General features: G+C 36.5%; 1 protein-coding gene across 1 annotated transcript; it reads right to left on the minus strand.

The window, feature by feature from the left end:
- Positions 1-1,057: 1,057 nt before the first annotated feature.
- Positions 1,058-17,118, minus strand: PRMT7 (protein arginine methyltransferase 7). The gene is made up of 17 exons (XM_062609158.1): positions 16,947-17,118; positions 16,078-16,114; positions 15,230-15,379; positions 14,251-14,359; positions 13,816-13,928; positions 12,377-12,618; positions 12,063-12,240; positions 11,132-11,259; positions 10,144-10,285; positions 9,567-9,650; positions 8,286-8,333; positions 7,152-7,241; positions 6,284-6,445; positions 4,181-4,255; positions 3,237-3,397; positions 2,050-2,146; positions 1,058-1,292 (listed from the first exon to the last, which is right to left on the minus strand). The coding sequence occupies exons 1-17, from the start codon at positions 17,039-17,041 to the stop codon at positions 1,134-1,136; spliced, it is 2,070 nt and encodes a 689-aa protein (XP_062465142.1). The 5' UTR covers positions 17,042-17,118; the 3' UTR covers positions 1,058-1,133.
- Between the last annotated feature and the right edge of the window lie 432 nt (positions 17,119-17,550).

Genomic DNA, 17,550 nt, shown 5'->3' on the forward strand with positions numbered 1-17,550 from the left:
CAGGAGTAGCTTTGGTAAGCAGAGCTATGCCTGTGACTGGCTGACATAATTTAGGACAGCCAATACAATGACTTTCTATTTCTCTTAATAGGTCACACATACAAAACAAATCCACCAACTGATTGTTCATCTAAAGCAGAATTAATTGCATACACATCATCACACATTACAACTTCTCCCAACATGATCTGGAATACAACTAAGTAAAACTCAGCTGCAAACATGTGCTACTGCAGAGCATACAACTCAGCTCAACTAGCAGGTATTATTTAGACCTCTAGTGGAACGAGTATAAGTCCACATTTTTGACCAGATAATGTATATTACGTATCTCCTAAAATTTATACGGTTTTGTACACTATGGCTTTTTCTTTTGTTTCTGGCCAGACTACCATCAGTTTGTCAATTCCAATTAACCTGAATTTGTACATTTTTTAATTTCTAGTTACACCTTTACTGACTTTGGTCACTGTTTGGCGAATGTCTCTTCAGAAATGCAGTATCTCAGACTCCACAAGAACGTCAGTGCATCATACTTTAATTCACTGACCATTTCAGTTTAATACTAGCCATAACTGACACAAGTCTGCAAGCAGCTAAACTGTTTCCTTCTCCCTATTAACTGCACTAATACACATATGCAGCTTGAGCCAGGATTTCTTTTTGTGCACTTTGAAGATTATTTCCCATTTTACAGTGACAAGAGCAAAGCCTAGAAATAGATGTGCTTAACTCACTTTAACATTAGTGCAAGTAAGGTTCAGTGTTCTCATGCAGTGATATACCATGCAATAACCAGGAAGTCAACCCTTTTTTAGCACTGTAATGTTGTTCAAAACCCAAAATACCAGTTTCACACTGAAGCATATGTAACAAGTATGTGCATGTATGTATGTAAACCCTGTCAGGAATTCTTGTCAGGAATAGTTGTCCTTATGAAAAAGTTCCTTTCTACTTCCCCAACTATCTACCTTGTAAACAACCCCAGAAAGGTTTAAAGTGTATTTCAGAACTATCAGCTTTCTCTCTGAGCACAACAAATAAAACCCCTCTGCCATACAAAAAATTCTATACAAGTTTATTACAATTTGGGAACATGAATAAAAAGAAAGTAATTAAAATTTTAAGCTATTTTACAACAGCTTAAAATCCATGGCAATCTCTCCTGTCTTTGTGTCGAAATTTATAGCATACGTGACAGCACTAGGAAGGTCTGACAGAGTTTCTGATTCAATAACAGAACTGAAGAAATAGACAGCTTGCTTGCAGTGGGGATTCCACTCACAGTTTCCCTACAGGAGGGAGAGAGATACAAGTGAAAGCAATCAAAACCTGTGATATTATTACTAGACAGTAATATGCAGTAAGCATTCTTGTTCACAGTCCACTATACAATGATCAGATAGTATCACAGTATGCTAGAGATTGGAAGGGACCTCAAAAGTTCATCTAGTCCAATCCCCCTGCCGGAGCAGGAGCACCTAGATAAGGTTACACAGGAATGTGTCCAGGTGGGTTTTGAATGTCTCCAGGGAAGGAGACTCCACAACCTCCCTGGGCAGCCTGTTCCAGTGTTCTGTCACCCTCACTGAGAAGAAGTTGATCACTTAAGAAGTGATCACTTAAGAACACATAACTTAAACTAACATATGCACAGTGAAGCTGTAGAGGAAAAAACAGATCTGGTCAAAGAATATATATATAAAATATATATATATATAAAAATACTTACTCTTTCCTCTCAAAAATTCTGCTTTCATCAGACTGAGAAAGAAGTATGAATAAATTCTACTTTGAGCTAGTTATCACATTTAAGTTCTGAATGTGGTTCCAAACTATGGGAGCATTTGGATTCAATCCACACTCTCCCATTTCAAGGTACATTTGCTTCCCCTAAATCTATGACCAGGTAGCTCTAGCAGTTCTGCCTACATAGTTCAAACAGCATAACAAAGAGTACTACACAAACCAAGCATGGCCAACAGAGACCCATTTTTCAGTACTGTAGTCCCATGGACTCTGGCATAATGACTTAGATTGAAAAATTACCTTTTCATTTGAAATTTCCACCAGTCCCGTACTAACGGAGATATCAGCAGCAAGACAATATTCCATCCACAGAACTGCTCCATGGCTCTTTCCTTTCCTGGGGAAAGGTGGAGGATCAAAACCTGTTAATTTATACTGACAGCTTAAATGCTGCACCTATTCCTCACATAGTTTAGGTAAGAGCTGTAAAAGCATGATTAACTTGTTTCCCTGAAAAAAAGTTCAACAGCTGAATGATTTGTTAAATGGGCAGCAACTTTTAAAGTGTTTCCAGATGTAAAATCTAAAGAAGACAAAACGAAAATATACCTAAATCTGCTCAAATTCACATTCCTTTAACAGTCATTTGATAAGACGGCATAAGTTATATGGCATATTTGGAGAATTCTTTCTTTAGAGACCACAGCATGGTCTGAATTCTGAGGAAGTATTTACCACAGACACCATCTCACTTCAAGTGTCTGCTCCACACGGAGCAAAGGTCATGCTACTGTGTTGCCTGTAACTATCAGTGCGGAGGTACAGACCTCTAGATGGTTCTAGATTTTGTAAAACCTTGAATTTTGCTTCACAAAGAGAAATGTATAATTACAGCGGTGTTTGAGTTACACAAGCTATACATAGTTAAAAATACCTTTCCCCTGGTTTTTAATTCTTAACAGCATTTCAAGTTTAAAAAGAATATAGTGAAAATGTCCTAGAAGACATATGACAAATACGAAGATTGTCAGAATCATAGTTAAAAGGAAGAACAATGTACACTTTAAAGCTATTAAACAGAATGATTTTGAAAGCTAAATAGGAGCTTTTTCTGCAAGAACTCATCAGCAAGGAACAAACAGAAAGATTAAAAACACCCAGAAAACTGTTTATTTTCTCTAAACTATAAATTAATTTACTTAAGTTTTAAATCATGGCAACATCTAGAAAAAATGTTATTTCTGAAATACAACAATATTATCTAAGAAATTACCCTTATTATATAATATAGCCTATTGTGAACAGACGCAGGAAATTCATGTCAGAGTAACTTCCAGAAGTTACTGGAACTTTAGGTCACATTATTAAAAATATTGTCATAGTGTCAACTATGATCCCATTAGTTAACTGTAATACACTAAGAGCTTGAATACAAGGTAAAAAAAATAGATGATGACAAGAACAGTATTTGCAATGAGAAAACTCACCGTAAAAGATTTACAGAACCCTTTGTGCTGAGACAGTGTTGTGGTACAGTCTTTCTGAAGTCAAATGTCAAAACTTCTTGGGGGTCAGAGAGTGATTTGCAAGGATATTCCCACAAAGGGTGAGGTTCTGCTTCCTTGGATTCCCTAAAATTCAGAGAATTCTGAGGAAAGAAAGTAACAAAACTATCTGAAACAAAAAAACAATCCAAAGGCAAACAGTCCTTGTTCTCAAGTTAATTATGTGTCCTGAACACAGAGTATTGAAGCAATAAAGCTGCCAGAGGACGGGACTCCACTTGTTAGGCGTAAGCGAAACCATGTACTGCATGCATGAATAACTGCTATGACTACAGTCTTCAGTTGCGAAACAGAAACAGGCGCTTTCAAAATACAAAGCATTTAACTTTTCTTCTCCCTTGGGAAGAATTCTACTCCTGCACTGCCTGTACTCCTCCACAATGCTCAGAGTCATCTAAATGGCTAATTCAAACATGGATACCAACAATACAGCTTTAGAAATTGATGCAAATAAATCTCACTTTCCATATCTATTAATAAAGTCAAAAAGCCTTTTTCTCTTTCAAAAGTACCTTCAAGGGCAAGTAAGGGCAGCAGGGTCCATCTATGAACAATTCCCAGGTAATTTAATTTCAAGCTCAGAAAAAAATTTTGAAAACACTATTTTTCTTTTTGACTGAAGTATTTTCAAAACAGTGCAAAGTACTGATGAGCTTCACAAATGAGAAGAAACATTCTACCTCAAAACCCATGCCACAGAAGTTACTCTTTTGCAAGAACTAAATAGCCACCATATTTATGAGAAACTAATCCAATGGTGTTCTGCCCAACATACAAGTTTTTCATCACTAAATACTGTTTTAAGTAAGTTGAGTCTTGTTCTGTTTTGTTGAGAATTGCACTGAAACTGTTTTCAGTTTTCTTACATTAATCATATCATCCATAGTCTGGACATCAAAACCTTCGCAGGTGCCACATGGACTCCGGATCCTCCATAAGTCCTAAAAAAGAAATCAGGATTTTGTTTTGCTTTATTAAAGGAAATAGGAAACTTCAAGATAATTTTAGCTGTAGATAAGACATTCGATAACAAGTCAGATAAAGACTCTAGTATCTTACACATTCCTAAACCATTAGGACTACTACAAAAAAATCAGAAGGTAGTGTAATTCTGGGAAAATATTTTTCAAGTCACATAATTTTTCAGCCACTGTTTTCAACACTTCCAAAGAATCTGCCACATTTCCTACCATCTCTATGTAAAGTTTACTTTACAGTAGGTATGGATCTGCTACGATTAAACCCTTACAGCTCCTCCTCCCCTCTTCTATTACCTAGTGCAGCTAAGTGCTGCCAGTTGCATGAAACATCCTACAGCCCATTCGACTACCATACTTCCCTTTAGCACTCCAACAATTAGTAAACTCATTTTAGGCACTTTATGCCATGCCTCTCATTGACTTTAGCAATCCACTGGACAGACAACGATTCAGTTCAGATTCAAATTCTGCCTTTTCTCATACTGCATTAATGGCCTCCTAATAGAACATGAGCATTCACTAGCTGTGGACATTTTATGCCCTGTTCATTGTTGCACTTAGCTACCACAAATATTCCTGTGTTTCAAGACAGCAGCAGGACCACTATAAATTTACATAAATACTGTTCTAATTTATGCCTGAATACTGCATGAACTAGAGTGACTATATAGAACCTCTGACTGCTATACCTGATAAAACTATCAGCATCCTGCTCCCAAAATGCAACTGTGGACTAAGTAAGTTTATAACTGAAGTAATTTCAACAAATTCTTTCTCCCGAATCTAGCTTTTGCCAATTGCTTTATTGTAATGACATACCCCTATTCTAAGAAGACAGAACAGCCTAAAGAACCAGTTCTGCAGAATACCTTACACCACCATGTCTGTCCCTTCTGCCTAACCAAAAACTGTTAAATGAAGAGGTTATTTAAAAAAACCCACAGATTCTAGTCTTCAAGTACAGAGTAACCACTGAACAAAGGGGAAAATGGACAATTAAACCAATAGCTTTTGGAATAGCTTAATGGAACATAACACAAGTTAAATGTTCTACCAAAACAACTATGTGGAATCATCTCTGAACACAAACCCTGTACATAAAAAGTTAAAATAGGAGGCATTACTCTACATTCTGCTACTAGATTGCTGAATAATTTTCAGTCATCACTCTGCATGCTTCAGTTTCATCCAGAATATGAAGAGAATAATGCTTACTTCCTTAGAAAATGCTTTGAGTTCTAGGGAAGTAAAACTTCTAGATATTATTTCAATCTGATTACTGTTGATTAGTCTTAAACATCTGCTTCCTATTACCAGGTTCAGATTTATGTTATTTACTCAGTATATATTTAAATTCTCTGCATCTTTGCAGAAAACTGAAAGGTATGTAAAAACATGCAGTGTAGTTGACTAGTCTCAGAGGGAAAAAAGAACACACATTTTCACAAATAAAAGGCAGAAGTAAAATAACAAGGTTAAAGAGCATTCGAATAAGGAAACTGGTAGGGAGACAAGGCTCAGACACAAAACTACACAGCTGGTGATCCAGACAGAAGGAAGAAAAGAGAGAAAAGACTTACCAATTTTAACAGATAAACTGAAGGTTATGCTTATGTGAAAACTCATTAGATTATAGGACTTTTTTTACAGATACGGATATTTCAGTTACACAATTTCGGACTAAAGAGCTCCCTCACTTTAGCTACTGGAAAAAAAGTTCACATATTAATTATGAAAATATTTATTTTAAAACATTCATCCCTTTCATTTAAAATGGTAATATTACTTGAGATAGTTTTCTGATGAGACATGGCTGAAATAGCAAAACTCATCTTCAAGATGTCAAATATTCCTTTCTCAGGTGGCAAGCGCAAAACATACTGGACAGTATTAAGTTGAGATAAATCTGTCCCTAAAAAACCCCAGAAGGGTACTCAATTTTAAATGGATTTGTATAAATATCAAGCAGATAGTTCTGAACAATCTCACCTGAAACTCCACAATCATCATGTGCAAAGAAGCAGACTGAGGGAGGATAGTGACGTCGCTGGTAAGGTGACTGGTCACAGCTGTTCTGGCATACCAGAAATACAGGTTATGCCACGGCAACAGACTTGTAGTAAAAAATGGCTCTCCCATGAGAACAGAAATCTTGGCAAAGAAAGGAGGAGATAAAAAGCATTATAATAAAGAACAGCTCAATAACACAGGCTATATATATCTTCAATAGCCAATAATGCAATGTAGCCAGTGAAGTCATCTAGATAAAACCTTTTACTGCTCTATAAGGACTTAATTACCGCATATACTGCACAACAGACATCTTTTTGTGGGTTTAGCTAGCAAACTTTAAGATTAATTTTCCTGAAACAGAGTTTGAGAGAAAATACTGCAGTTTTAGGTTGGAAGGCTTTGTAATGACAGCCAAACAATTCTGAAATTTTTAGTTTAAGAATGTTAGTACTTCCAAATAGATTGCAATCTTCTGAGTGGCTTGAGAAAAGAGAGCTGCAGCCCAGTAGCGCATGTGCAGTTAAACCAGTTTTAAATCTGCTGGGGTAGATTATGCGGTAAGGGAAGTCATACCCTTTCAAAACCAAGGAGAAACCCTCCCAAAGCTTTTTAGTCCCATTTAGCTTTAGTGTGACAAGGTCTGAACCATTACCCATTATATGTATATATAATAGATATACATTATATATGATATATATTATAGATTATAGATTATATATATAATTATATATATATGAACTGGGATATAATGGGATTCATTGTAGTTACAATAGTAAAGCAAGATTCATTTTCACCTTCTCCTCTCCTGCCCACTGAAATTCAGTATTGGACAACTGTAACATACCTTTTTATCTTCCAAATAAGAAGATGTCAGCAACTCAGGACGTGCTTCTATTATCTTAATTTTATCTTCAAGATGATTTGCTTTAAAAAACTGAAGAGAAAAAGGAGCGTATGTCTTTATCAAATGCTGCAGTTGAGACTCAAACTCCTAAAAATACTGCCTACCGTAACTCACCAGGATGATACAAGTCTGGTTTTGAAGTGTGCATGCACTCAGGGCCAACATGTCACACCTAGTGAACTAAAGCACATGCCCTAAGTATTCCTTCAGTTAAATACATAAAAAGGCAGATAACACATAAGTTGCCTCACCTTCATTCATCTGTACTTTGAAGCATATGGGAAGGACAGTCAAGAGATATAAAAATCACTTCACCTATGAATACACTGCATATTTAGCTTCTGTTTGAGACCAGGTTTGCAACCTAACTGGCCTACTGTTCATGTTTTTGTACCCCTAAACCACAGGCTGGGATAGACCTCTTTGAAACATACAGTGCCAACTAAAACAGCTGAACAGTGACCTCAGGAAGCTGCTTCTAGTCACTTCTTAGGCATTAGCTGCTTCTCCTGAGCAGCCTCCACTTCACTACTGCCTACTGTCTCGTAATATCCAAACAGCACAGCAGGTGTTTCCAGCTTGTCTCAGCTGTACGACCATACTGCTAGATGCCACCTTTCTGGTAAAACAGGTGTTCTCAAATTCCACTCTCAGAAACCCTTGAGTTTTATCACCAATACAATGAGGGGTAGCAGAGCAGCAGCTCAAGCAGACAAGCCAACAGGCATCTGCAAGGAGAGATCAAGCGGAAACCGTAATTCCCTCTGCTCAGCTCAACTTCTCCAGAGGTCTATTCAGCTTATGGCTAAAGCTGTTAGACTGGATCTCTCTCCAACAGGATGTCTTCCTCCAAGTATCTGCATAAAGCTCTGTACAAATACCAGGAAAAAATAAGAACTCCTCCTGCCCAATATATCCCACCTCCCACAGTGTTGTCAAACTGTATGATCAAATACATTCATTAAACTAATTTAACCCCCAAGCAATTGATGCAAGGACAATCAAAGGCATCAACTCTGGCCTTAGAAATGCCATGAGTTCATTTACTGCTTTAACAGAAAACTGAAGACTCACTTTTTCCATGACAGAACAGGACACAGCAGAGTTCTCCAGTGTAAATACCTAAAGAAAATACACAACAGTTAGTCAAACTAGCTTTATAATTTTTAATTAAAAGAATATGTAAATAAACAATGAAGGAACAATTTTGATGCCCTGGTGAACAGAGTTCACAAAAACTGTGAAGCTAACCCAGAGTTAGGCACCTTTTTAACAACAAAACCACCCCAAATAACTACATGCTAAATCATGCTGTTTTCACAACCATACATGAAAAACCTCAACAGAATGCAGATATTTATTTTCCATTTTTAAGATGCACACAATATATTAGCACTTGCTCTAGGTATATATTTACTCCTGAACAAACACAAGCATATTACCATTGTGCTGACCCACCCTCTAGTAGTGCTTACTCCTTGTGAGCACCGTTGAACATGATTCGACTGAATCAGCCAGGAACAGCTCAGATGTGCACTGCAGCACACCAGCCATTCGAAGCAAGAAAAAAAATTAGGTTTTATTCAAAACTGGTGCGTAGTTAGTCAATAGGCTGCTACAGGGCTAGGAGAGTATTAAGTAATCTGTCTGCCCTATTAATTTCCTCTCTCCTCAGTAGTTGTCTGTGACTAGCCACTACTAAAGGCAAAAATACAGGAGCCATGGATCACTGGTTTAACTCATCATGGTTATTCATTTCTACAAATTGCCTAGCATCTTCCTCAGGATATTACATTACACATTCCCAAATATTCTGTACACCTGTAATACATTTTCAAGAGCCCCATGACGGAACACATCAAGTAAAGTATATACCTAAGCAAGGCAGCCAGGGAGCTCTCAGCTTTCGTTTATACACAAACTCAGTATTCTTACTGCTTCCTATCTTGCTGTTGCAGACCTTCACTTCAGACTAGATAATAAACATAATTATGGAATTGCAAACATAAAAGAAGAAAAACAACTGCGAAACGTTTAGGTCAGTAGAAAGAGTATTTCCAAAAGCACTGAGATACAAGATGGCAAGCAAAAAGAATCAGGGGGAAGTAGCAAACACCACTTGCATCCAGGACTCCACAATAGTAAGCATCAGAACTGGTAATTATCTCCTCCCTGGACTTCAGCTTGATCAGGTATGAATTTAACCTCCACTTGAACACAACAGAAGCCTCTTTCTCACTTGTCACTGAAGAAGCACTGGAAATAATTAAATAATGGGCCAGAAACACTGAACTATGAGAGAATTAAAAATACCAAGTGAAAACACAAAGATCAGAAAAACAGGAAGTACTGTACCTGCTTTGCTCCAAGATAGTGAGCCAGCACAGGCAGCAGACTGCCATCACTAATACAAAGGCAAACACTATCTGTTTTCAGAACCTACAGAAAATAAACAGCCATTGTTATTCCTACTCCAGATGAAAAAGTTTTCAAATTCTAGACATTTTGGTGGGGCTTTTTCCCACTTTATGCACTTCATATCAAATAAGGACTGGGAGAATCAGTGATTAACATAACCAGTTCAAGCACAAAAGAATACTGCAAGAAATGTTCATGTAATCCACTTATTTTTAGCCCAGAAAAAGTCTGCACAAAAATGTTCTGGGTTCCTTTATTCAACTACTAATACTCCTTCTCACAAGTACACAGAGCTGTTACAGATTTCTATCGAAAAATGGCTGCTTACAATTAAAAAAAAGTAGTATCATTTTCATGACAAAATTTAACTTGCATCTGCTGATGTAAATAAGATACACTTTGTGAGTGAAGTCCTTCAGCAAGGGAGAAACAAATCCCATAAATAATTACAGCAAATAAACAATATATGCAGCTATCAGAGAAGCCAAAAAACCTAAAGGCAACATGCACTCACTTTCATCAGAGACTTGGTGTATTGGAGTGTTCGGTTCTTATCATTTAATTGCCCCAAGCGTGGTCTATTCCAAAGAAGATGAGCCTGGCATCTACAAACAGGACTCTCAACAAGAACATCTGCTTTGCTCTCCTCTTCTCCTCTGGAAAAATAATTAAATGAAGTATTAATTATGGCATCAATAACATGTTTTTGCAAACAGATATATTTGTTTTGTCTAGTATGCACATCAATGCATATGGACTCCATTGTTACTTGTTCAAATTTACTAGTTCTCTGGAGACACTTTTGTAGTTTTGCTTTTCTAAATGAAGAGAAAGGGCCAATTTACACCTTTTCTAAAAGATGAAATCAAGAACCCCCCAAACTTTTCCACCAATTCTAATGGTTAGGTATTTTACACTTTGATTTGGATTCCTAGGTGAAAAAGGCACATAAAATTCAGACATTAACTTTTAAAGCTATCGCTGAATTTTAAAAATGTTAGCTGCTATTGTCATCACAACCAACATGATTAAGCTCTTTTTTTAACAAAATGCATTAATCTCAAAAAGGCAGAGCTGACTAGGAAAATAAAAAACAGACAGACAGAATGGCAATTATTTTGCTCATTTACCCATACGCCATCTCAGCTGAGCTGTATTTTAGGGTAGCCATGAACCAACCATGAGTGTTCTCTGTTTCTGTAACACAGAATGCTACCAGGTATAAAGCAGGAGCTTTTAAAAAACCTGAACTGTGATTTCATGTATAATAAATATACATGATTTACAATAATAATATATATAATGTATAATAAATCATATCATAAATATACATGATATACAACATACGATAATTTTCCAGCTGTGCACTGCCCATGAATTAGTCTGTTAGTAATTTTCTCATCTTCAGGTTCTTACCTTGCTCTTCTACAAAACAGCTGCTCTAAGAGCTGCAAATACTTCGGCTTGGAGTACTACCCTTTTTAACAAACATGTATTGTTACCTGGCTTTCTGCAGCTTATACCACAAAGAGTACTCATCACGACTGGCAATCAGGTACAACTTCTCACCCTGAAGAACTGGCTCCTCATTTGGAAGAAAATATACACACTGCATCCAGTGATCTCGCCACTGAAAAGAATCGATAATCAAAACCTTAGAACTTTTTCACTTAGAAGTGAGACCACCAGCTTGCTGAACTAGCTAAGCCTGTATTTTAATCAAACAAAAAACAAATCCAAAATACACCTGGCATTTATTAATGCTATTTTCTGCATTGCAAATATTCCAAGGTGATCGGTCATTCCAGAGTTGACTGGATGCCCCAAAGCTTGATAGTTTCAAATTTTATTCTCAAGCACAATAAGTGAAATCATTTTGTAGCTTGCTTTTGACTAAATTCATCCTACTAGTAAATACATTTATACAAAACCACAGTAGTCTAATTTAATAGTGATCTCCTCTTCCTCTAATTATCCAGTATCAACTCAGCTTTTTCCCACACCAGCCTTTTTTATGGGTGTATATTACCATAAACTGAACACTTACTTGGAAATTTAACAGAACTACATAGAAGCAAACCACAGACTAATGTTTTGACCAGAGATAGAGACTAGATAAGGAAAAATATGTGGAAATATTTGATTTCTTGAAAGTCAAGGAAATATAAGAAAAATATATGGAGGACAAACTACAAGTTTTAAATCTAAACTTTAACATAAAGCTTAAGTTTTACATTATTATATACCTATTTTAGGTTTTCTTTATAGTAAACATTTCTATGATTTGCTCATTTAGTGCATTTCAATACATAAAACATTACCAAAGTTCCTATGCAGTTTAAGAGACAGATGCGTAAAACACCCAGCATGGCCTTTACTCAAAATAATTACTGACAGTCATCTGATGATAGCATCTGAAGGCTTGGTATTTACCTGGAAAGCGGAAATGGGTTTTACCCAGTATGGAGCCATTGTGCAATTTATCATCCCAGAGGGGTCCATGTCAATATCCCACCACGAAAGTACAATTTGTGCCTTGCCAGATTTTACAGGCTCCAGCTGCACACTATAGTAAGTAGAAGCACTCCTTACTGGCTTACTGAAATCCACACTGTGGAGAAGCAGGAAAGTTGTAAAACAAAGAGCATTCTTCAGAAGCTCTCACCAACTTCCTAACTGAATACAGAACTTATATAAAAGGTATTAACAGGAAAATTCTGGTTTGAACAAAACAATGCCTACCTTACCTGAACATTGTTACCACATCACTAAGGACAGTGAAGTCACTTGAAGGCATTTGGTTCAGTTGGATATCACAAACAGAAGGAACACCTGGACAGTTCTCCATTTCTGAAGGGGAGACAATAATTTTTTCACCATCCTCTGCTTCGACATGAACAGGAAACAGTTTGTTCCAGGCCCACATTCTTTTGGATTCCACTAACTGGACATATACTGTTGCCCTGTGAGGCACTGCCTCACATCCTTCCTGAGTGTTTAAAACAAAGGGTAAAAGCATTCAACAAGTCTGACTTATTAACATGCATGAGAATTAAATCAATTGGAATGTGAACCAATTTAAAGAAAAGGTGGCCTGGGAGCTTTGAAGTCTTATACACAAATGATTTCAGAGACTTCTATAAAATCAGAGCATTTTCTCTTTGCTTCTGTATCTGTAAAGTATAATATATGTATCTATCCTATTCAGTATGACTCAGCAAGACCAGGTTACTATTAAACACACAACATTATCATTTTCCTAGCCTCAGTTAAACTTGCATGCCCATTCTCATTCTGAAACAAGAGATCTATCTTGAGCTTCTCAAGGCACAAAAGTACTAAGCTATCAACATTAAAACAGTCTGTGATCACGGTGAGTAAATCAGAAAAATAATGGCTCAAATCTTTATGCAAAGAAAACCTGGTATCCGTATTTAAAGAGTAGAAAACATGTACGTTGTTCTAAAACTAAGAGCTAAGAGCGAAGTCCAAGAACAATACTTTTATGACTATTTACTATTTAGAACTATATATGCTGACCAGCAAAAAGTTATAGAATGTTATTGTCTTCATATGTAACCTGGTGAAATGAAACCTGGAAAACTAAATAAAGTTTTGCCATCCACATTTTAACTAAAGGAAAAAATTAGAAAGGGTAAAAGAGGAAACACTAAAATTATACCAATAGATTATAAGTAAAAAAAAAAAAAAAGTATTAATTATAGTGTTTAAAGTATTTCCATAACCAAAAAGTACGTGGAGTAGCAAGGCCTCCTTAGTTAAAAAAACAGAAAACCAGCCAAACTGAACCAATGCCAGGGAGGTGAAAGCCATCAAATTTAGAAGGGAAATTTTATTTTTACAACATTTTGGAACAAACTACTAAGGAAAGCTCCAAATCAGAACTCGATGCCTTTCAGAAAGACATTTGTTAACCACAAAGTTAATGGTTTTAATACAAAGCAACTAAGTGTAATTTCAGAGCCTGTGATTTACAATATGAACTCCAACAGCTAGGAATGAATGCAGTGAATTATTTACTGAATAAATAACTAACACACCTGATGGTGTATTCACAATGGATACAAAGGCCTAAATCAAGCACAGTCTCTACCCTACTCCAAAAAAGAAAGGAGAGGTTCTCTAGGGATAAATGTGGCATACTATCAATAGCTATTTTTCTTACCTGTACAAGATACCTGTGTGCATGCTCATAGGCTGGTAAAGCCCCTTCTCCGATCAGCTCTGTATCAAACAGTTCCGTTACTAGGATGTTTGCACGACACTGCATATCTCCATCTAAAAGACAGAATTGAGTATTTTAAGAGTTAATATAAAAGTCTTTCAAGAAGATGCTACCCTGAAAACACAAGTAATTAAAAAAATGTATTTCTGTAAGAGAACCTCCTGAGGACTGCAATCTGTTCTCCTTTAGAAGTTTACTATGAAATATAAATGACTACTGATACATAACACTCCCTTTTGAAGTAAATTTTCAATATTACTTTTTATAGATTAAGGATTAGATTGTTTTAATTAAAAGCACATATATAATAAGGCATATTCCTTCAAGGTTTTGAGCTACTTGCCAATTTTTTTAACCCCAACCTATTTTTCTCACCTGGACCAACTGTGACTTCAGTGGAGTGCTTGTTGATTACCTTGATCTTATCACAAAACCCATTTTTCTCCACTATCTTCACAGCAGCATTAGCCATGGGCTTGAAAACCTGTAAATAACAAGAGCATAACAAACTGGAAAGCTGTGATTAGCTTTCAGAAATGAAAGGACACAAACACAAGATGGAGTAACTCAGAAACTTCACATCTTCTGTATCTTTCCCTGTTTGAAGCTCATTACCGTGAAACAAGACATCAACGATCCTCAATTAAAAAAACCAAACCAAACCAAACCAGTAGATTTCTGCTTGGATAAAAATCACACAGCACTCTTCCAACTATGACCTACAGACAAGTGAACCTTCTCCTTGTTTCTTCAAATGTGTTTAAAAAAAGCTGAAATGGACAAAATGTTCCTGTTATTATCCTTAATATAAGTAATTGCTACTAATAACCATGAGGATGTTTCTTAACTGCTAATAAAAAAAGGAGATGCTCTACCTAATCATGAATATATGGAAAGTCAGTTGATAGGACAGTCTCTTTATTATGATGCAGGCCATGGTATGATTAAGTGGTTTGAGAACCCATTTCCAAGACTTGAAATTTATGAAGATAAGCAATATGGTTGAAGAATACATTTTTTAAAAGCTTGGTTAAAAGTCTTCCATATTACACTTAAGTCTTGATAAGAAGTAGAGAAGACAATACTATAAAACTTCACTCAGTAATTTTAATCTGTGCATTTACAGAATCTGTCAAAAAATTAAAAGTGTGTTGTACCTTTTCAGTTATATTCTTTTACGACCTAAGCTGTTTTGACACATAGAAGTATCAAGCTTTCACTTCAGAAGCCACAACACAAAACAGCAAGTGCATTTATGCCACTGATCATGTAGATAGAACAACCGCACTGAAGCTCTAAAAAGAGGCCATGAACACACCAACAGAAATATGTGCAACCCACAACAAATGCTCACCTCAACTGCATAGCAGAAATCAGCACCTGCTGAAGCTGCCATCATAGACAGGAGTCCTGTGCCAGTCCCTATGTCCAGAACAATTGCTTTCTCACCTCTTTCTTTTACTCTGGTCACTGCAGCACGAATACCTTGGTAATATTTCTCATTCTGTGGAGAATAAACAAACAAACAAAAAAACGACCTTTTCTTAATTTATACTTTTCACTCAGCTATTTACACCTTATGCGTAAGTTACAAATGCAATATATTTTCTGAAGCAAGTAAGATCCATGTGAGATACTCCTGTTTTTCTGATTACTCTTTCCCAGCAGTACCACTCAAATATTGACTATGCCAGCACAGGAGCTAAAGTATCTTGGGTTTAGATTCCTCTCTAAATAGCTACAGAGCAGAAGGAACATTTAAACCATTCACTCCAGACTTTATCATGCCCACAGATATGGTATCTGAATTTTCTGCTCAATCCTAAGCAGTAAATAAAAGCTAAAAATACCACAAAAGAATAAAAATACTTTACTTACATTACTACAAAAACTAACAGCCTAGATTCACATTTACAGCCTTTGAAATTTCATCTAGTGAGCGCTCTTCATCAAAAATGTCAAACAAAACCAGCAAAAATAGCGACTGAATGTACATATTATGCTCTGCAATAAACAACAGAGCACTAGAGTCAGACGCAAGAAGACATCTGTTGATCTAAAAGCAGGTCTGGTATCTTAAAAGGTACAAATTTGATCATCTCATCTTCCAGAGAAACCTGTGTAATCATGAAGTGACATCTACTCAAGAGAAAGGAAGTGGGCATTTCTAACTATTCAGAAGTGTTTTGCTTCTATACTTACTCTGTCTTTATCATGAAGCATATCTGCATAGCGTGACCTACAGTAAAAAAAATCCAGTCAAAATACTACATAACGCAAAGCACAACAAAACTGATAGATCTTATACAGCTGCCTCAGTATCTCTTACTAAGGCAACTGTCCTACATGGCCCATAAATGCACAGATAACTGACATGTTCCTTGAGGATCTGAACTGTTTCTCAAATTTAAAGAATAATGTCATTTCAGTGATCTGTCATCACCATATAAATGAACTCATTATCTGCTGCCATGTATCCTCTCTTTAGCCATGGATCCAATACATGGTCCCAGTTAACCTATGGACAAATAGCTGTGAAGTAACAGCTGGGACAAACAGAGGTTCATACAATGCTATACGTAGCAATGAAAGGCAGCCTACTAATGGTCTACCATTTGTTACCAAGATGTAAATTTCTTTGGTTCCCATTTTTTCATGGATCACTTTACTTAAAAACATCCCAAAATCTAATCTTCCCAATGTCTACAACTGTTACATTAAGCTCTTACAAAGTTACTACAGGAACAGCCAACTGGCAATTATTTATTGCACTGGGGAGTAAAAAGAAATTTAGTCAATGAATTTTTCCACAACTCAGTATTAAGATAACCTCAGAAAATGTTTAAAATAATTTAGAGGGAAGCTACTTCATTAATTGACAAAATTCTACATATATAAATCTGTTCCTGAACAACACAGGGCACTGTAACATTTAGACTACTCAACAGTCTGTTCATTTTATGCCATTGTTATTTGTATAAAGGTAAACCCAAAAACTGCTACAAAATCAAGTTGTGTTTGCTCTTTTTGGTAGCTTTAGTGGAACAACAGGATATTTTTTTCCAGTGTACCGTGCAATTTCCTGATGGTAGTCATAGTTCTCATCCTCTTCTAACCACTCCATTGCACCAGTGGTTGGATTAGCTCTTCCACAAAAGGTCTTCATGATCAATCTCAATTTGTATTATTTATGTATTATGTAGTTTTCCCACTTTGGCTTCAGTAGAATACCCAAAATACTTGCTGTGGGGGAAAAAAAAAAAAGAAAAAAATAACAAAACACCACAAAACTTGCAGTGAAAGCTACAGACACCACTTTATCTCTGGATACACAGATAAACATACTCCATACTGGGCCAGCAGCACTCGTGACTGTCTTATACTTCTACTACACGGGTATTTTAAGTTCACATCTGTCACCTAGCCCCGTGCAGGAATTCAGCCCAGAAAAAAAAAAAAATAAACAAAAAATCATGGGTAAATTTTCCAGGAAAAATGCCTCTCCCTGAGGGAAAGCACACAGGGCGGGGGAAGGCCAAGCACCCAATCTCTAGAATCATCATCAACCAGGCTGGAAAAGATTTTTAAGATCAAGCCCTACTGTCACCCCTGCACTGCCAAGTTGCACTGCCACTAAAACATGCTACTGAGGGCCTCGTCTACACGGGATGCAAA

This window comes from Pezoporus occidentalis, unplaced genomic scaffold (genome assembly GCF_034315485.1).
Source record: "Pezoporus occidentalis ecotype Australia unplaced genomic scaffold, CSIRO_AGI_Poc_V1 ctg135, whole genome shotgun sequence".
Taxonomy (NCBI): Eukaryota; Metazoa; Chordata; class Aves; order Psittaciformes; family Psittacidae; genus Pezoporus; species Pezoporus occidentalis.

Bases quoted from the DNA above. Each gene is read 5' to 3' on its own strand.
- PRMT7 (XM_062609158.1), bottom strand. From the start codon at position 17,041: ATGAAGACCTTTTGTGGAAGAGCTAATCCAACCACTGGTGCAATGGAG. The intron at 9,651-10,143 runs GTGAGTGCATGT...TATTTTCTGTAG, and splicing joins ACACCAAGTCTCTGATGAAA to GTTCTGAAAACAGATAGTGT. The intron at 4,256-6,283 runs GTGAGATTGTTC...TTTCTTTTTTAG, and splicing joins TGATGATTGTGGAGTTTCAG to GACTTATGGAGGATCCGGAG.